The following is a 19485-nucleotide window of genomic DNA, read 5'->3' on the forward strand; positions in this document are numbered from 1 at the left end:
CGTCAAAGTTGGACAGGGCCATGGAGGGCGGGGAGAGGAACGACCAGCACCCGGCGGACTGAACGCGGGTGGAAAAGGCGGAGGGGACGGAGAATATTGTGGAAGTGCGGTGGAAGGGATGTGGGATGGTGGGGTGCGGAGGAAACATAGGTAAAGAATCGGAAGTAGCCAAGGGCAGGTTCATATGGGGTATGGGCGTTGCGACTCGGATTGACTATGGGACACTCCAGATGCAGTAGTTCAGGTCGGGAATCGGGAGTCGCCACATCGTTGTGTCAGCTTCCTCGCGCGGTGCACGCTGCCCCAGTCGTCAGGCAAAGGCAGATACCACGGCGTCTACTTGCGTTGTCCTGGTTTGCTCCAAGAAATGATCAGCGTGTACAGAGGTAGCAAAGCGCCTGTTTGTTACGCAGTACGCATTGACATAGGGCGTACGACAAGAATATAGAATTTCCAGGCGCATTTCTCATTGCAGACCCTTGCCGTCAGGGTGTTGGGTTTCGTGATCTATGGGAGTCTTGGAGCAATATGCTGCAACAGCTGTTGTCTGTGAATCTAACCTATCAGTTGTGAAGCAAACGAAGGTAGAGAATGGGGGAGGACGAACCCGTCATGCGACGCCGAACCCTACAGTACGAGCGAAGAGCACGTCGCTTCATCCCCTAAAACGTATGACAGTTCTAATATAGCGCGATAGCATATATCCATGTCTGAACACTCCACAGCATGCCGTCCATAAGTACAATAACAATATAAGCTATACCCAAACCTACCAAGCCCTAGAATAGTCAGTCCCGTACCATTGAACCTCATTACCCTACCCAGTATTACACCACACGTTTCCGTATACGTCCTGCGCGATGCCCGTTGACCCATGCCCGATCACTCCGTCGTCCCCATTATCGATGTACCCGACCCCGTAGCTGTCCGCAGCCGTGAAGCGCGGCAGCGGGCACTTGAACCCCAAAAAGTTCGGGCACGCCCGGTCCGCAGCGTTGCACGTCTCCAGACAGGGCAGCAGCGCCTCGTAGTCCGAGGTGAACGCCGGCAACGCGGGATTGCGCGGCGCGGCACCGCTCTTCACCGCCTGCAGCGCGGGCAGCGGGACCTGCGCGCTGGACTGGCTCACGAGGGTCTGCGACTGGGTCTCCGAGCAGCGAGGGAAGGAGACGGCGCAGAGCCAGCGGCGGTAGGCGTCGGAGCAGCCCGCGCACGTCACGAGTGGGCTGTACACGTCGCGCCCGCAGGCGAGCGTGGAGAGCGTGATGGTGAAGTTGGCCATGATGGATATGAGGGTGTCCGCGACGCCATCCGGGAGCGTATCTGCTGTGTGAGCGGTTGCGACGCCTGGTGGTGGGACAAGGGGCGTGGCGTATGCGACGCTAGGGCAGAAGGGAAGGGAGTGTACGATGGGGCAGTTGAAGGCCGCTATACGACTCCGGTTAGTGGGGCGCATTATGTGCAGGTAATTGAACACGTACCGGACTTGGTCACAAAATACGCTGGAGCAGAACTCGCTAGCTCACCGGTTCGGAGCGCGAACATGGTGTAGTTCGTGAGCGGGCTCAAGGCGTTGAGGAGCCACTGCCACCTCCAGCCATCCGAATCGCGCAGCCAGACTCCTTCAGCGACGAATGGAGGGATAAGGGTCGCAGCGTTGGCTGGAGCAGCTGCCCTCAGCGCGCATGCCGTGCGCGGTAGCAGAGTGAGATTGCTCTGGGCTGTCGGAGCGAGGATGAGAGTGTAGTTGGGAGGCGAAGCGGGCGGCGTGAACGACAGGTTGGCAGACGGAAGGGTGTAGTTGGGGAACGTAGGTGCATCGATAGGTGGGGGATCGAAGGGCGGGGAAAACACCAGGGCTTGGTTCGACGTCGTGTCTCCCACGAGAGGAAAACCCATATCGGTCGAGTCTTATAATGCTGTGAATAAGAATAGGGACCGTCATAATGAGATACTCACTGCTGGCTGACACAAGCATCTGAATCTCCAGCGTCGTGCTCCCTTTGCTCACGGAGAGCACTCCTCCGTCCGTGAACCAAGACGACCATGAGCCAAAGCCCTCGGCTGGAATACCAATCTCTACCGTGTTCACTGAGTCAACGTCCGAGGCTCCAGGATTGGATATGCTGGAGTCATTGGTAAGGAAGAAGCGAGTAGAGTTGTCGTGTGCCGCGCAGAGCGCAACCGTAACGAAGAGAGGGTCGGTGCTTGCAGGGATGCGAAACGCGGGCGGATTCGGAAGGTTCGCAGTGGAGATGTCTAGTACTCGTTCTAGCACAAGTTGCTGAGGTTGTTGGGCGTCGACGAGCGCAAAGAAGTTCTGGATTACGGCAAGCAAAGAGATGGGTAAGAACATGGTGCAGCCACAGCTTGCAGGCTTTGGCACGCTCAGAAGGGGTTCGAAACGTTGCAGTAGAGTCTATCCACGGAGGCCCAGCTCGGACAGATAAAAAGGCCAGCTTCGATAGGTGGGGTGAGAGCGAAACAGTAAGGACCAGATGATGGGAGGAAGCTGAGCAGCAGCAGATTAGGCGCCCATCTGCAAGGATACTCAAGTGTTGCATCCAAATTGGGAAGTGTAGTATTCCAGGTTCGCGGTGACATGGATACAAGTATTTTCTTTGGCATCTGCAATACTACTTAGTCATACACGGGTTGGGTGTCTCAACATATGGCGTATCGTTTGCGGTCTACTGTGTTATGAAAATCTAGCAGGCCAGATCTCCTCTCCCTTCCATCCCCGGGCCCAGCGCGGTGATATCCAATGTCGAGCGAGACGCACCGCGGTCGCACACCGCTACGGTGGCCTTGTCACTGTATACCGCAGGTTGATCCCCATCGTCTGACTTAGTGATCATTACCGTAATCGCAATGGGAGAAGACCTCCCGGGCTGAGCATGTTCAGCTGTATCCCAAGTCGTCGAACTTTGCGTGTCTGCAACAGGCATTCCGCCAGATGAGTCCCCTACGACCTCGCTCAGGCCTATGCGGGTGATTATCATGGTAAAAGAGATTCCCTAAAATAATTCCTCGTCAAAAGAGATAAGATACTGCCTGAATTCACAAACACGTACGACGAGGGGAGGTAACGCAGCAAAGGTTATCAAGACGAGGTTTGATTTGGCTACGTACGCCGCGAGGTTGAGGACGACGGCCACCGAATAGGCGGCCTCGGACTGGATGATGGTCTGCATGACTCGCCAATGGATGCTGGCGGCCACGCGCCCGACGAGGTACCTCTGGGTCTCCCTACCGGACCATAAGATGCGCCCGAGGAGAAGCACTGTTTTAAATAGAAGGTCAGTCGCGTTTATTGTAGCTACGAGTGATTACGAGGCGTACGCGTGAGGCTCAGGTTCGTCAGGAGCGTGAGGACGAAGTATGCGACCATTTGCGGGAATATAGCGTCGGAGAAGAAACCATCGCCGCCTCGAGGGTGGCTCTGCGGCGAGCTATAGAGCCCGTATCCGATTGAACCGGCACAAACTGGATAATAATGTGGTTATGAGTACCCGCATATGGTGGTGGGATGACTCTAGAAGTGTCCTCACATATCATCCCGCCAAGAAGCAGAACGGGGAGGACGATAGACCATATCTTCCTCTCCCAAACCACGTACGTTCGGTACGTCTGCCAAAAATTCTCTATAGTAAGCCGCCGAATTATGATAGACACACAGCGCACTCACCATGAAGCTGTCTCCCACCAAGGTCAAAACAGCGAATAGGATAGGATCCACGATATGCGCAATCGCCTTGTCCCCTTCTGATGTTGTGAAGTACGCTCCGGGACCGCCAGGGGATGAGCTGTGGCCTACGAAGGCGAGAATAGCGTACTGCACGTCGAATGCGAGATGCTAAACAAGGATCAGTACGAAACGATCTCTCGGTCCCCTTTGATATCGACTATGACGGCGTACCACGAGAGCCAAGATGAACATGATCGTAACCGTGGCGAACATCCATACGCCCATCCTCGACTGTCTTTTGCGACGCTCCCTGTATAGCAGAATCCAGACGGAGATGGGGTACAAGACCATGAAACCGCCAAACAGCAGTGTCTCCACGAAGAGCACGAAGACCTAGCGGATCGCCAGATTACACGTTAGCTCTCCTGACATGCATCCAGTATAGGCGGAAATACCTCGATGGTGAGTATAGACTCGTCTGGCATGTCTGAGCGCGCGGCGTGAGGTCGCGCGGGTTCGTCGGCGGGGGATGCGAGCCCCCGTTATAACTGGTCTCTCAAGAAGCCCACAGCTATCAAAATGTGGCAGATAGGGATGAAATTGGTCGCCGTACTCACGGCGACCAGGCTTCTATGAGAGCACAGCACCACCTTTCGAGGAACACAGTATTCCCGCACGCTGTAACGCCTCAGTAGGAGCCCACTGTTCAGGTCATCTCTTGGCATTCTTCCCTCGACACAGTCGAGATAGCGAACCAAAGGCAGTATAGCGGATTCTGTATAGTGGAAACATCACATCAAAGTTTTGTTAGAGTTCGTTTTGGAGAGTAAGAATTGGAACGCACATAGCCTTTCATCCGCGCCCTATAACTCTATCACACAGCCATCAGGTCGAGCGGTGTTCTGCAAGGAGCCCGTGCGCGGGAGTTGCAGAGTCTCCGTCAGGTTCTCCAAGTGTAAAGTACAAGGTGCCCGACGGCCATGCGATGGATTGCAATCTGACTCTATGTTTAGTACATGTTCAAGTTGATGGGTTGACCCGGGACCGTGCTGTTGCCGGCGCTCCCATACAGCGCCAGAAGGAAGTGGGTTATAGGGTCGGTCCCTTCCCCTCAACGTCCATGGCCCGGCCATTGGCGGTATCCCACATGCAAGACACGGCCCGTGTGAACTGAATGGGAGAACTTGAGACGGCATGGCCTCGTCTCTGCGGAAGCGCAGATGAACTCTCGATAATCTCCACGCTTCCCGAGTGGCCCAAGACCGCCTCGTCGAGGCCGATGCGTAGGATGATGAGCGTAAATGAGATGCCCTGCCAATACGAAGATATCGTCAGATGGTAAAGCGTGGCCCAGGTAGTCGATGTGGCACTCACGACGAGAGGCGGGAGGATGTCCATGATGGTGTAAACTGCGCTAGATGCGGCGGAGTACACGCCGAGGTTGGCGATGAGCGCGGCCGAGTAGATTCCTTCTGAACAGAACACCGCCTTCATGACTTTCCAATGCACTGATGCGGTGAGCCCTCCCTTGTTTCCGCGGTTGTCCCTTGCGAACCAGAGAATACGACCAAGCAGAAGAACTTGCACGTGCGTGGCTTTAGCGAGCTATCGTGAACGTGGCGAACGAGACGACGCTCACGAGTGGTGATCAGGTTTGTAACTAGCGAGAGCGACAAGAAGGCTGTTGTCCACGCGATCACGTCCGGCGTAAAGATCCCTGGTCCGTCCGGGGTACTCATTGCGAATCCATACGCTGACCCGATGCCGGTCACTGTATACGCAAGCATCTGTGAGTGCACGTGTCATAATGAGAACATCATGAAGAGACTTGCCCACAGTGCCAAGAATGAGGAGAACCGGGAACGTAATCGCTGCCCAATTGCGCTCCCACAAAACGAATGTGCGATATGCCTGCGGAAACGTGAAAGTGGCAAGTCGTCAGCACTCCCCCTTCTGTGCAAATAGGGTGCACGTACCATGAAGCAGTCTCCAATCGTCGTGATCGCAGTGAAAAGAACTGGTTTCGCGACATAGGTAGGGTTATCCACCCTCAGCCCGAAGAACGCGCTAGGGCCGCCCGGTGTGTCTCCGAGAAAGCCACGTATGGTCCGCTGGACGTCGATAATGAGGTGCTAAAACGAATGCAACTTCATCAAAACGTTTCGCATTCGGTATACGCTCCTGGAACCTACCGCGCCGGCCAACATGAGCATCGCTATCGTGATTCCGGCCATGGACATGTTGACTCTCGATGCCGGCCGCAAGCGCTTTTGCCTGTATATCAAGATCCATAACGAGATCGAGGCCAGAATGGCGAAGACACCGAAGAGCAGCGACTCCGCGGCGAACCCGAGGAGCTGGTGGCAGCGATGTAAGCTTGAATTGCATCGTCACGAACTGCACGCGCGTTGAGTCGTACCTCAGCTTTCGGAACATTCGTCACGGGCACCGAGATCTTCACAGGAACGTCTGAGACACTCATACCGTGTGCCTCAGCTTCCGAGTCGTAGTGCTAAAGTAGCAGGGGGGACGGGCGTAGCGCGGGCGTAAGGGGCTACGGACAGATACCAGTGCGGATGCGCGCTCTTCTATAGTTCGAGATGCAGCGAGCTTGCGGGATTCATCAGCACATGCACACCCGGTGACAGCCTGGGAAGACTCACGGAGATTCGCTGTGATGAGAACATAGGCAGGGGTTCTCCGGCGGCTGATCTCACTACGGAGGGTATAGTACAATGCTGCCAAAGTTGTGGAGTGCTCGAGCGAGAGAAGCGCGCCCTCCAAAGGCGACGTTCTCAGCACAGGCATCGAAGCTTGCGTCGGAATGATGGTTACGCAGCACGGCAAGACATCTACTGCGCGTTCGTGGATACCGACGCCGGTGCAGAATCGCGGCAGTGCAAGCTTCGGACTCGTCTGACGAGTCTACCTTCTGTCCAAGTAATGAGGAGATCACGATCCCGAGCAAAGTTCGTCGTTCCACTGCGAGACAGGAGCGAGACAGGAGTATAAGGGCGGCTTTGTGTAGCCTACTATAGTACAGGCCTGGCGGGATCGAGAGCCTGAGAGGAACAATGCATTATATCTGATGCTGGGACCGAGGCGTGAGAATTCGTGAGAGTAGGTTGGGAACACTACGACGCACCCTTACAACGTTATAGAGCCCGACACTCCATTCAAGTTCCATGGAGAGATGTCTGGGAAGAGGTGGATACTGTCACTGCTGTCCACGACGATTGCAAACTAGTAGTCGCCAGGGAATCCTTCAAGGATTTGTTGACTACCCATTCGAGGTCGTGCGCCGCGTCGTTGGCCATTTTTAACTGGCCCATGATCTCGTCGAGGCCGGAATGGGTGATGATGAGCGTGAACGAGATGCCCTGATAATGAGTGTGAGCATCAGCTGGCGAGTTCAGAGTCACCATGCAACATAGTTGACAACTCACGACAAGCGGCGGGAGCATAAACGAGGTGACGAAGAAGCCTGAGGAGCGCGTGACGTAGAGGATGAGATTTGCGAGGATGGTGGCGGAGTACACTGCTTCCGATTGCACGATCGTGCGGGCTACGCGCCAGGGCATGGTAGGGCCGGGGGCGTCAACGCGGTATTCGCGGATCATTCGGTCGTGCCGCATGAGCTGACCGAGGATGAGCGCTGAGGTGATTGGCAATAGAGATTGTCAGCGAATCGTATACGTCGCCGAGCAAAGTCGATCCGACATACCTAGCGTTGTTATATTCATCGCCAGGACGAGCGCCAAGTAGGTTGTCATTAGCGCGTATACGTTGTCGGCGTATAAGGCTTCACCGCCATCGAGGTGGGAGTTCTTGAACGCGTATACGCAAAGGCCGGTTACCACTGTGAGGTGCAATAACTTAGCCCAAGTATGGCAAGGATGACGGAGGTTGAGACTTGCCACACGTTCCCATGAACAGTAAGCATGGAAGAATAGGCCTTCCAACTGCGATTCCATATCACGAAAACGCGGTAGGTCATCGGGGAATCGGCCACTATTGTATATGCCCATGTAACCCCATGTAATAAGTACATTTTCTATAACTTCTAGAAGTATTGTGGAGGTCCTTACATGGTCATATATGATCAATCTCCCTTTGGCAAACAACACAAGCCTTGCGAGACGCTACAAGACTTGGGCGCATTATACCTCTTGCAGGACTCCTGACACCCCGTCGGGGACAACGTAGCGCGCCCCCTTCGGTCTGGTCTCCGGAGCGGGAACTTCAAGCCATTTGCTTCTCACGCAGGGAAAGTATTCGCAAAGAGATGGTACTATAGAACATACATATACATGTAGAGGACACAACTCAGGAAATATAGGTAGATCCGCCGATAACTCACCTGTAGCAAACCCGTCGCCGCAGGCCCGGGACGGCAGCGGCGGCGGCGTCACGTCCTGCACAGAATAGCGCGCCCCGCGGCGCGGAGAGCGCCCGTCGACGGAGGGGGTCCGAGCGCGACCTGGGCGACCTTGCAGGGCATGTACGAATGTCTTGCGCGGATCCCGGATGGGGTGTTCTTCATGCCTACATGACGATGCACGTTAGTATAACGTCGTAGCCGGCTGCAATGGCCCGCTCCCTCATAACAAGGACGTGGATGGCCACGGAGCAAGCAGCTCGGGAGTCGAGTCAATAGTCCACCAACATGGACGCAGCTTGGCTGCGGAGCAATAACAGCTCTGGACACGAGGGGAGATGGGAGAGGAGCTAAGGCAAGGACGTCGACGGACGCGCACGATGGTGCCAGCGCACGCAGGCTTTGAGGCCACGGGAAGAGGCTTTAGGGCCGGCGGTTACGGCCTTCTTGCCGCGCGATAAGAGTCATGCCTGCTGCCCAGCAAGCTTCCCAGAAAATATAATATGAGTACAATAATTCTACGAGCGTGCCAATTTCTCAGAAGTGTGGCGAGACATCGCAATCGAGTATAAGGCCATACAAGCAAACAACAGACTTGTGCCGACATATAAGCGCTGGAAGGTCATACCTGCCGAAGGCGGATTCCCCGATGGTCTGCAGAAGGATATTGAACACACATCGGCTCTGGAGCGCGTGAACGATACGCACCATGAAAATGTCTCCTATCCAGGAAACCACTGCATGGATGACTATACTCGCGACCGTTGTGCTATGGCCGCTCCCCGACACCAAGAAGATCAGTGGACCGTTTGCAACCGCACTGTGGTTCGCAAAATCCTCAATAACGTCATCGGCGAGGAGAGTGAGATGCTAGGAATTAAGCCGGTTATCAGTGCATTGGGCCGAGAGTGCGGACGTAGCGATGACATACCGTCAGCGCGAGCAGGAACATGGTGGTCACTATAGCGAAGAGGAACATTCCCAGCCTCGTATACCCGCGACGTCTGTGCTTGTAGACAAGCATCCATAACGAAATGGGGTACAGGATAGTGAAGCACCCGAACAATATCCCCTCGAGCAATAGGCCGGTTAACTGTGAGTGACAGGTGAGTTACGCTTCGAAGAGACCACGCAGCAGAGATTATAGCGTACATCGGCCCGTAGGACTGAGGAGGAATTCATGGGGGAAGGTCAAGCGAGTCCAGCTGGGCGGAGATAGAGGTAAGCTGGGTCTTTAAGGTTCGTATGACTGCGGTCAGTCGTTGCGCTACGCCTCCGCTAATTTGCCCTATTCTGAGATACTGCGAGGAGCAGCCGTAATTCGGGCAGTGCGGATTGAAGCTTTGTCCATAAATGAGCATGGTACCACTGCGAACAACTACACCTGTCATGCGCTCCGGAGTAGGCTGGCGTGTCGACCCATCAGACCCTAAAGCTCGCTGGAATCAGCTTATGCATTGGCTTTGAGATCCGTAGGCGAGCACTCCGTATCAAAGCGGTCGTTTGTGAAGCCTTGAAGGTCGTACATGCCACGAACGTGCGGGAGAAGGAGGTGGTGCCAGTGAAAGGGGCCCCGGAGACTGCTCTCTCGCCATTTACTGATACTTTGATCCTTTTCAAGTGCAAATCTTCCCACGGATACGATAAAATCTATCGTGTTTACAAAAAGTGAACCTGCCCTAAGTCTCGGCTTATAGGCACACATAATCAGACACGGGCGACTTCTACCGCACTGATACTCATCCGCGTAGTACGCTATCCCAACACTTATATGCTCGGAACTGCAACACTGTCGCAAGCAAGTACTCCTTGTTGAGATTCTGCGTAAAATCATAATGACATCTGGGCACAGGCAATAGAATGGCAGAAGTTGGACATCAAACTAACGCACCCGCTGGACTGTAGTCTTGCGTGCTTTAGCATCATGCGCGCAGGCTTTACCAATGCTTCCCACCGTCGTCTTCGTCTAGTAGCCATTTCTTCGGCAGGTGGCCATCAGGTGGCCATGGTAGCTCCGGAATACACACCGAAGTCTCCTTGACCTCTTCCTCTGCCAGGCTTGAAGCCGCCTTAACGTAACGCGCGCGCGGACTCAGCCACAACTTCCTCCATGTTCCGCGTTTTCTCATCCGTCCAGGTGCCTCTGGGCCAAAGTTCATAGTTAGCAATCGCGCACTTGCCGTGCAGCACAGCGCCTTTCGTCCATCGGTCGTCTTCGCGCATTCGATCAGCCCGGGCTTCGCTTCCGCCACCCTTCGCCGCAGCTCCTGTCCGTGATCTTCAATCCTGGACGGAAAGGCGAGGTAATGCATGGCGCCCTTTTCATTTGCGAAGTTGAACCAATAGGTTCGACCATGTAGCATATCTACAGACGGTGAGTTCTGCAGCAACACCGACGACGGCTCTCTGAGCTCACCTTGTCTGCCGCAGAATACTGATCCACGGACACAACTTGGGCGCACGGGCCGCAGATAGAGAGCCCATACACAGGGAATTCGGTCTCACCGAGGGTGGAGAGGAAATGTGCGACGCCCGTCGCTGACGCAGCCGAGCCGTTGGTGGTTCAGGGTGCTCTTCTCCAGGGAAGAGCAAAATTCGCAGCGAACAAAAAATACCTTATATGACTCCGAACGAGCTTTGAAGTTCAGAGGATACGGCGTCAGCGGCGTTGTGGCACTCACCGTTTCAGCATCCGAGTCCGGGCCACTGTTTCCTTCAAGTGAGCCCGGCGGTCTCGAACATGCATCCTCGCAACCCACCAGCAATATTTGGGCTATGTCACTGCTCTGTGCTGCGCGGCTGCTGCACTCCGAGCAACCGATCTTTCATCTCCTTCAGTCTTCGTGTTGTGATCCTACGTATACATAAGGGAGGAAGGTATATAATATACATTACTGAATCTGAAACAAGAGCCTTCGTTGGCGTGCACGGTTCCCGACCTGCAGATGAGACTGAAGTCAGACAGAAATTCAATACAATGCATACCTGGGCTACACGTTCGGGGTCAGGTCATCGCGGCGAGCGACTTCGTACGGCCCACGGCAACATCTTCGCTGTGATCATCCGATTGCGAAATGAAGACATTGACGGTGTTATCATGAGACGACACGTGGCCTGAGTTGTTGAACTCCATGGGTCTGGAAACCATGGACTGTGCGTGACTGGTGTTTCCCAAAACCTCGCTCAGGCCGATGCGGGTGATGATGAGCGTGAACGAGATACCCTAGTGGAGGACCGAAATGTCAGAAACGGCCGCTACAGACGATTTATGCGACGTACAATGAGCGGAGAAAGGATGGCATTGGTGATGAAAACCAGGTTGGACTTCGCCAGAAATGTGACGAGGTTGAAGATCACCCCGATGGTATAGACGGCTTGAGATTGTATGATGGACTTCATCACTCGCCAGGCAGCAGTGCTGTACATATCCTGGGGGAGGTGTCTCCTGGTCCGTCTGTCATGCCAGTACAGACGGCCGAGCAACAAGGCTGTAAAAAGGGGCAGCAACCAGGGAGCAATGTGCCCTAGAAGGTCAATTAGATCAGGGAGGGGCTCCGATAGCACTCACATGTTGTGCCAAGGTTTGTCAAGATGGTCATCAGGAAATACGCAATTAAGGGCGAACGAGCTCCTGGTACATAGATGACCTTCGAATATGTCGTCGGACCGCCACTGTGTAGCAGCGCATGGCCTACGAGACCGGTGGTGACTGTACGAGTTAAGTTGACAGTTTTACGTACGGGTGTAACAAACCACTCACCGGCATCGCCAATGACAAGGAGGCCGGATGGGACGAGAGCGATTATCATGCCATTCCATACCACAAAAACCCGATAGGCCTTTTCGAAACCAACCAGGATCAGTCCGCATAGGATGACTTGTCAGGATGAAGAAATATCCACCATGAACGCATCTCCGAGGAGCGTCAGAAAGGCGAAGATGGCCGTGGAGACGGTCACAGACACGTTGCTCCCGGGATTGTTGAGATACGCTAGAGGCCCGCCGGGCGTCGCACTGTGATTGATGTATGCCTCCACGAGAAAATGCAGGTCAAGAGCGAGGTACTATATTGCATGACTGCTCAGAGATCGATAAATCGTGGATCAGCAAGACAGGCACACCGTGCCCACGCAGAAGAACATGATGGTGACGATTGCGGTCAACCAGAGCGTAGCGGTCCTCAAGCGTCGTCCACGATGTTGTCGGTGCACCAGAATCCATACGGAGATTGGATACAGGACGCAAAATATCCCGAATAGCAGAACCTCTGTGATGACAGACAGGAGCTGTACAAGGTCATTAAACAGTATAGTGCACCAACACAAGAATTCGCTTGCCTCAATCTTAAGTCGTATAGAGGAGCTTTCCATCACGAGCGGGTAGGGTGCAAGAGTCAAGGATGGAGCACAGTATGAGCTCTTGTACTGAACGAGCGTGAGAGAGGTTGATCCAGGGTGTCAAACATAGGTGTGGCTGGCGTCCAGCACAACGCTCGGTGGCCAATTGGCACCGAAGCGGCGCGGTCAGATGATAGAGTTTGAAAGAATGAACAGATAGGAGCCCCTATCAGTACCTGAATTAAAGGAAGCCGCATTGCAGGGATCAGCGTGCGTAGATGTGGGCTAACAATGTCGGTGTGGATGAGCGAGCAGACCGAGCAAATACACTACCGATTCGCCGGCAGAAGACCTCCGGGCTGACCGGGATTAGCGCAGAGAAGTGTCGTTAGCGCTTCTCTTGTGTTTGAGGGCTAAGTATGGAGTCCTATATGTCAATCAAGCACAGCTGTTCAGCGTGAACGGACAGTGCTGACGGGACAATGAACGACTCACCCGAATCGTTCTAGCATTCCGTGTAGTGACACCGACAACCTATGCAGTGGCTGCGTATCACAAAGGGCTACGCACTATTTGTCCAGAGAACGGCCTGGTAACGGCTAAGAGAGCGCGACTTGTGGAAACTAATTGTACCTCAACATCAACATCCGTTGAACGCTAACGAGCCTGTGAATGATACGGGTCAATGATCTCTGGGCATCTCAAAGTTGGAGATGTAACTCACTTTGAGCTCAGAAGCGGGCATACATAGTTCTGCTCTGACTAGTGTCCTGATGGACCTCACTTGCGTTTCAGACAGATGGATTAAGTAGTACGAGTCAGCCAATTGTATCATGGAAGAAGCAGTCGTGCATCACGTCGATCAGAACATTCATGATAATGCATATCGTAGATGATGACAAGTGGGTCTTGAGGATGTCAGCCATAACCTTGCGGAAGATGTCAAATAGTGCGCACCCGTACTTCCCCCGGCTCTCCGCGCCTACACGAAGGAGCCTCGTGTGTGGGCCTGGGCTCCTTCAACAAGGCTCTCGTCATCGGCAGGCCCGGTCTTATCGTGAGGTGCGTCGGTATCCTGGCTGTCGTCTGTCCGAGCAATGAACACATTGACGGCGATAGGTGGAAACGGCCGCCCGCGTTCGTTGAGCTGTACTGCCTGAGTTTCCAACGTTGGGTGCGTGTCCGAAGCCTCCCCCAACATCTCGCTGATCCCAATCCGAGTAATGATCAAGGTGAACGATATGCCCTGATCGCGCCCTTAGTACTAGATGTCGAAGACCGGCAGAATAAAAACGTACAAGTAGCGGCGGGATGATCGCACTGGTGAGGATCGCGAGGTTGGAGTGGGCCACATATGCGGCAAGGTTGAGGATTACCCCAACGGAGTAAGCGACTTCAGATTGTATGATCGTCTTCATAACCTGCCAGTGCACTGATGTAGACGCCCCTGGAGTGCGGTATTTCTTGACGCTGTTGTCGTGCCACCATAATCGCCCAAGCAGAAGAACTTTGCAAAATGGTGGCAAGTCAGACGTATACCGCGCGAGGAAAACAGGACGACGCAGTACTCACGCGTGGTGACTATGTTCGTCAGCAGTGTCATCGAGAAGTAAGCGATCAGTTCTGGGCTAGCGCTGGGCGTGAGGATGGAGTAATATGCTCTCGAGCCATGGAGCAGTCTCTTGGCGGTGAATGCAGCGGCGACTGCCAGTGCATGAACGGCGTTCAGCGTGAAACTCAGAGTTGGAACATAGGCACGTACCGAGATCGCCAACAAGGAGGAGGGCGGGCACTACCAGGGAGACCAATTGCCGCTTCCACACTACATAGATACGATATGTCTCCGAATCCCACACACTGCATGTTAGCGTGCACAGGGTAACAGGAGATTGCGGGAACACTCACCATGAACCCGTCCCCTATGAATGTCATCACCGCAAGTATGACCGGGTGTACGTTGCGAGAGGGGTCATTCACTGGATGGTAGAGAAAATCGGAAGGCCCGTTGGGTGTCCCGCCATGCTCGACGTAGGCTATCATGAGCAATCGGATATCAAGGGCGAGGTACTTGTAAATGTTTCCTGTTGAGCCGCCATATCGCATCACATGGGCGCATATAAGGGTTACGCACCAGTCCCGAGAGAAGGAACATGATCGTGACGATGGCAGTCATACAGAAACTCTGGGCCGAGCGCCGATGCCGGCGCTGCCGGTACACGAGGACCCAGAGGGAGAAGATATAGAGAACGCAGAACGCCCCGAAGAAGAGCGATTCTGCAAAGAGGAGGAGGAGCTATTCGCAGTGAGTGCTCGATGATGTGGACGTGAGGGCAACTGCTACACACCATTACTGAGAGTAGCGAGGGGTCATGCATGGTGGAGGTTGTGAGGTTGACTGAGAGGCGGCGCCCTGCATAAGTACGTGTATCCACGTAGCGCGCACTTGATTCCGTGCTCCATGATGTGAACCTAGGGAGGTGCAGTGTGAACTCAAAAACGACCAACTGAACGCAAGAAGGAGAGATCATTGATACCCGTGTTGCAGACATCAAACCCAGTATCACCGCATGTCTACAGCTAGCGCCTGGACGCGATGTTCACCGACTCGTGGTTGCTCAGAAGCAGCGTCGGCATTGAATGACGATGATGAGGCCTGTCAATGAGTCGAAGAAGAGTGGAGTCATAAGAACAGCAACTATGCCCATATGACTATTGCACTACCACCTGCGAAGAAAACGATCACAACGGTCCGAACGCTATTCATGAAGCTTCAGTCTTGACGGCGTACCTGAGTATGTAGGCTTCTTCTATGAGCGTCGAGCGATGGCCGCGCAGATAACAAAACACATGACGCACCATGTGAACCAAGCGTCACGCAACTTGGGCCAGCATACCGGATACTGAGGTCTGCAGGCTCTGCGCCGCTTGCTCGTCGAAGCAAGCTGCGCCCTCGTAGTGGTGGTGCTTCTTTGAGCCCACGAACTCGAAGGTGATGACCAACGACCCGCGCCAGTAGGGTCCCTTCGAAACCTGAAGTCAGCTCTGTGCGAATGTACAATGATCGATCAAACAGGTAGTGACCGCTCACATCATGAGCATAAATGCTGATGCGGTCGCATGTAAGCAGGCTGGTGAGCGCAACTCCAATAACAGACATCGAGCCGTGCCGTCGTTCAAGATTTGAATGCTAAAGGACTTTGAAGTGACGTGCAGTGCCTCACGTTCAGCCCAGAGGCGTGATACAGCGCTCTATGCCCTGAGTCACCCTCATTGTAGTTAGGGACTCCTCTACGTTTCAAAGCGGACGAATTGATGCAAGAAAAATAGCCGTGCAATTCAGAACACTTCTCATGTACATTCTCTACATACTCGGGGCGTCAACAAAGATCCATAGAAGTGGTGACAGTGAGATGGTACGTACCTATGTCGTGTTCGCATTTAAGTACATCATGCAGTCTTAAATACGCGCCCGGTCTTCGGTCTTCGTCAAGCTCCCATCGCAGGTAGGTCCACGGTCTTATCGTGGAGACATTGCGCATCCGGGCTATTGTCCGTTCGGGAGATAAAGACGTCGACCGAGATGGGCGACAACGACCGCCCGCGTTCGTTGAAATGCATGGTGTGGGTTTCCGTTAGAGACCCGTCGGATCCGTTCCCCAGCATCTCGCTGAACCCGATCCGAGTGATAATGAGCGTGAACGATATGCCCTGCCCGAATTCACTGCTTTAGCTTTAGTTGTCGAAGATTACTGTTGCGGGGACGTACGAGTAACGTCGGGAGCATCGCACTGGTAAGGATGGCGAGGTTCGAATGGGTCGCGAATGCGACTACGTTGAAAATTACCCCGAGCGAGTAGGCGCTTTGGGACTGTACGATGGTCTTCATCACTTGCCAATGTACGGAAGTCGACGCCTCTGCAGTGCGATACTGTTTGACGCTGTTATCGTTCAACCACAGCCGACCAAGGATGAGGACTTTGATACGGGGACAAGTCAGGTGTGCCCACGGGGCGAATGACCATGCACGGAGGCGCTCCACTCACGCGTAGTGACCACGTTTGTCAGTAATGTCATTGAGAAATAGGCGATCAGTTTGGCGCTAGCATTGGGCGCGGAAATGGTGTAATATGTTTTCGGACCGTGGATCAGCGCCTCGGCAGAAAATGCGCCGGCGACTGCATGGACGTCGTTTCAGCCTGCGCTCGAAGGTTGACGACATGGGGTACACACCTATATCGCCGACGAGAAGGAGAATGGGCACGACCAGAGATATTAACTGCTGGTTCCAAACAACATAGATACGATATGTCTCCAGATCCGAGACACTGAGGTCAGCGGGCACGAGGATGCCGGTTTGCGGGGACACCTACCATGAATGCATCGCCTAGGAAGGTCATGATCGCAAAAAGAACGGGGTGTAACATATTAAGAGACGAGTCATTCGCCTGTTGGTTGAGATAGTTTATAGGGCCGTTGGGTGTTCCACTGTGCTCGACGAAAGCTTTCATGGGGTATCCGACGTCGAGGGCAAGGAGCTAGATGAAAATTCGTTTGAATGATATCAGGCAGGAAGAACGTAAGCAGATGTCCACACCAGCCCTGTGAGAATGAACATTATCGTAACGATGGCAATCATTGAAAGACTCGAAGCTGAATGCGGCTGACGACGTTGTCGGCACACGAGGACCCAGAGCGAAAAGAGGTAGAGGATGCAGAACGCCCCGAAGAAAAGCGATTCTAGAAAGAGGACGAGGAACTACTCTTAGTAAGTACTAGGATGCGCAGTGGGGGATTACTGCTCACCGTCATCGTGGGTACTGAGGGGTTGTGCATGAGGGCGACGTGGGGTCGACTCCGAAGTAGCGGCACATATAAATACGTGCCTTCGTTCAGCGCGCGCATGATTAAGTCTTCCCTCGTGAGCCAGAAGGGGCAAATGCACCTGCGTATTACGAAACGAAGAGTGTAGGTGTCAGTTCCGTGGGTACAGCCTTGCAATTTCAGGATTTGTTGACAGGACATACCGAGCTACTGCCAAACCTAATGGCTACAAGGTTTCTTCGGGCGTGACAGTGCATGCCAGACGTAAGCCGATCGACCGCCCGCATGAGTTTGAGCTGGAACAAATCGATCAGTACAGACGAGATGACAAGTGAACCCTATAGCACTGCAGGCGGTGCATGACAGCAGCGCCGGAACATCGCTGGGAAGCAGAACCGGCTCCAGTAAATATTGTCTATCGTGCAAGATCATCCCATGTGCATACAACCCTGTTATTGCTGCAGATAGAGAAAACGAGTGTGGCAGTATGTAATTGTATAGCCTCAATCTCGACGAACCTGATCATGACTGTTCTATGCAAGTGGCGCCAGCGGGCTGAAGTCCATTGTCTTCTCGAGCTGGATGGTGTACAACGTTCCAAATGGACGTACGCTGGCGCGGCGTATGTGAGCGCCTTAGTCTCGTCCGAACTAGGAGCAAGAATATGTATCCGTGAAAGGTCGTAATAAGCTACACCTTGTATCGTCTGCCAGTCTTCGTGAAGAACGTCTCACATAAGATGCAAGAGTCAAACGGCACGTACCCGTGTTAAACTCACATCTACACCCCTGTGTTTGGGCTGTGCGCCTAGCCCCGCGCCTCACCTACGCGCTCGCCGGCGCCTGGCACAGTCTTATCATAACGCGCGCCCGCATCCTGCCTGTCGTCCGTCCGAGCGATGAACACGTTGACGGCGATAGGCGACACCGCCACCGTCCGCCCGTGTTCGCTGAGCTCGCTTGACTGGGTTGGATATGTCTGGGACGCCTCCCCCACCATCTCGCTGATCCCAATCCGCGTGATGATCAGCGTGAAGGATATTCCCTGCCCAAAGTCACCCTCAGCACTAGTACCAGCCGTCGAAGACTACGATCGCGGATCGGACGTACGAGCAACGACGGGAGTATGGCGGTGGTCAGCACCGCGAGGTTCGAGCGCACCGCGTATGCGGCAACGTTGAGGACGACCACCAGGGAGTACGCGAATTGGGACTGTAAGATCGTCTTCATGACCTGCCAAGGCACGGACGTCGACGCTTCTCCAGAGCGATACCTCTTCACTCTGTTGTCAGACCACCACAGCCGCCCGATCAGGAGAACTTTCCATATGCGACACGTCAGAGACATGGACCGTGACGAACGACCACGTACTAGGGAGCGCAGGACTCACGTGTGGTGACCACGTTCGTTAGCAGTGTCATGCCGAAGTAGGCGACCAGCTCCACGCTGGCGTTGGGCGCGAGGATGGGGTAGTACGTTCTCGGACCATCGGTCAGCGCCTTGGTGGCGAATGCCGCGGCGACTACATGGACGACGTTCCTGAGCCTGTGCCCGCGCTCAAGAATAGAGAAAATCCAAGGTACATACCAAAATCGCCTACAAGGAGGAGGTCGGGTATGATGAGGGATATCAGTTGCCGATCCCAGACGATATAGATACGATACGTCTGCAGATCCAATACGGGCAGGTTAGCGGGCCCCGGGCCGAGGGTAGCACGAGATGGAAACAGAGGATCGGTCACCATGAAGCCGTCCCCCAGAAAGGTCATGATCGCAAATATGAGGGGATGCACCTTGCGCATCGGGTCGTCCGTTTCCTGCTGGAGGAAGTGCGAAGGTCCATCGGCCGTCTTGCTGTGCTCAACGTACGCTTTCTTGAGTATCCGCACGTCGATGGCGAGGTACTGATGAGCAATTCTTGTTAAAACGCCACATCGTGCCGGATTGACGCGCATGCAAGGAATGCGCACCAGTCCTGAGAGCAGGAACAAGCTCGTGACGACGGCAGCAAGAGTGAAACTAAGGGTCGAGTGCCGATGCCGGCGCTGCCGGTACACAAGGACCCAGAGCGAGAAGAGATAGAGGATGCAGAAGGCCCCGAAGCAGAGCGATTCCGCGAAGAGGAGGTAGAGCTGGTCACGATGAGTGCTCCGCGATGTAAGCGGGAGGGCGACTGCTGCTCACCATTACTGAGAGTAACGAGGGATCATGCATGGCGGGAGACGTGAGGCCGACATGGCAGCAGTAGTGTGCATAAATACGT

General features: G+C 54.2%; 7 protein-coding genes across 7 annotated transcripts; all 7 read right to left on the reverse strand.

The window, feature by feature from the left end:
* Positions 1–671: 671 nt before the first annotated feature.
* TRAVEDRAFT_31875 (uncharacterized protein) lies at positions 672–2446 on the reverse strand. Its single transcript, XM_008045853.1, has 3 exons — positions 1960–2446; positions 1482–1910; positions 672–1428 (listed from the first exon to the last, which is right to left on the reverse strand). The coding sequence occupies exons 1-3, from the start codon at positions 2354–2356 to the stop codon at positions 818–820; spliced, it is 1437 nt and encodes a 478-aa protein (XP_008044044.1). The 5' UTR covers positions 2357–2446; the 3' UTR covers positions 672–817.
* Positions 2447–4777: 2331 nt separating this feature from the next.
* On the reverse strand, positions 4778–6192 carry TRAVEDRAFT_174887 (uncharacterized protein; the record flags this gene model as incomplete). Its single annotated transcript, XM_008046158.1, has 6 exons — positions 6108–6192; positions 5881–6045; positions 5665–5820; positions 5521–5599; positions 5328–5459; positions 4778–5268 (listed from the first exon to the last, which is right to left on the reverse strand). The coding sequence occupies exons 1-6, from the start codon at positions 6168–6170 to the stop codon at positions 4778–4780; spliced, it is 1086 nt and encodes a 361-aa protein (XP_008044349.1). The 5' UTR covers positions 6171–6192.
* A 383-nt stretch (positions 6193–6575) lies between these two features.
* On the reverse strand, positions 6576–9248 carry TRAVEDRAFT_75090 (uncharacterized protein; the record flags this gene model as incomplete). Its single annotated transcript, XM_008046159.1, has 9 exons — positions 6576–6779; positions 6834–7068; positions 7135–7343; positions 7413–7547; positions 8049–8233; positions 8695–8720; positions 8775–8936; positions 8998–9159; positions 9219–9248. The coding sequence occupies 8 exons, from the start codon at positions 9246–9248 to the stop codon at positions 6865–6867; spliced, it is 1113 nt and encodes a 370-aa protein (XP_008044350.1). The 3' UTR covers positions 6576–6779; positions 6834–6864.
* Positions 9249–11070: 1822 nt separating this feature from the next.
* Positions 11071–12208, reverse strand: TRAVEDRAFT_53241 (uncharacterized protein; the record flags this gene model as incomplete). Its single annotated transcript, XM_008046160.1, has 6 exons — positions 11071–11289; positions 11346–11590; positions 11635–11775; positions 11827–11905; positions 11969–12130; positions 12188–12208. The coding sequence occupies 6 exons, from the start codon at positions 12206–12208 to the stop codon at positions 11071–11073; spliced, it is 867 nt and encodes a 288-aa protein (XP_008044351.1).
* A 1177-nt stretch (positions 12209–13385) lies between these two features.
* TRAVEDRAFT_53242 (uncharacterized protein) lies at positions 13386–14778 on the reverse strand (the record flags this gene model as incomplete). The annotated part of the gene is made up of 7 exons (XM_008046161.1): positions 13386–13649; positions 13702–13910; positions 13976–14107; positions 14166–14244; positions 14309–14470; positions 14535–14696; positions 14749–14778. 7 exons carry the CDS (start codon positions 14776–14778, stop codon positions 13386–13388), a joined length of 1038 nt encoding a protein of 345 aa, XP_008044352.1.
* A 1111-nt stretch (positions 14779–15889) lies between these two features.
* TRAVEDRAFT_53243 (uncharacterized protein) lies at positions 15890–17236 on the reverse strand (the record flags this gene model as incomplete). The annotated part of the gene is made up of 7 exons (XM_008046162.1): positions 15890–16111; positions 16170–16378; positions 16447–16578; positions 16634–16712; positions 16774–16938; positions 16998–17159; positions 17207–17236. The coding sequence occupies 7 exons, from the start codon at positions 17234–17236 to the stop codon at positions 15890–15892; spliced, it is 999 nt and encodes a 332-aa protein (XP_008044353.1).
* A 795-nt stretch (positions 17237–18031) lies between these two features.
* TRAVEDRAFT_53244 (uncharacterized protein) lies at positions 18032–19436 on the reverse strand (the record flags this gene model as incomplete). Its single annotated transcript, XM_008046163.1, has 6 exons — positions 18032–18268; positions 18334–18542; positions 18614–18745; positions 18811–19126; positions 19193–19354; positions 19407–19436. 6 exons carry the CDS (start codon positions 19434–19436, stop codon positions 18032–18034), a joined length of 1086 nt encoding a protein of 361 aa, XP_008044354.1.
* Between the last annotated feature and the right edge of the window lie 49 nt (positions 19437–19485).

Source organism: Trametes versicolor, assembly GCF_000271585.1.
Source record: "Trametes versicolor FP-101664 SS1 unplaced genomic scaffold TRAVEscaffold_13, whole genome shotgun sequence".
Lineage (NCBI taxonomy): Eukaryota > Fungi > Basidiomycota > Agaricomycetes > Polyporales > Polyporaceae > Trametes > Trametes versicolor.

Coding starts and splice junctions, on each gene's coding strand:
- TRAVEDRAFT_31875 (XM_008045853.1), bottom strand. CDS start 2,356: ATGTTCTTACCCATCTCTTTGCTTGCCGTAATCCAGAACTTCTTTGCG. Junction 1,911..1,959: donor GATGCTTGTGTCAGCCAGCA/GTGAGTATCTCA, acceptor CAGCATTATAAG/ACTCGACCGATATGGGTTTT. Junction 1,429..1,481: donor GTATTTTGTGACCAAGTCCG/GTACGTGTTCAA, acceptor GGAGTCGTATAG/CGGCCTTCAACTGCCCCATC.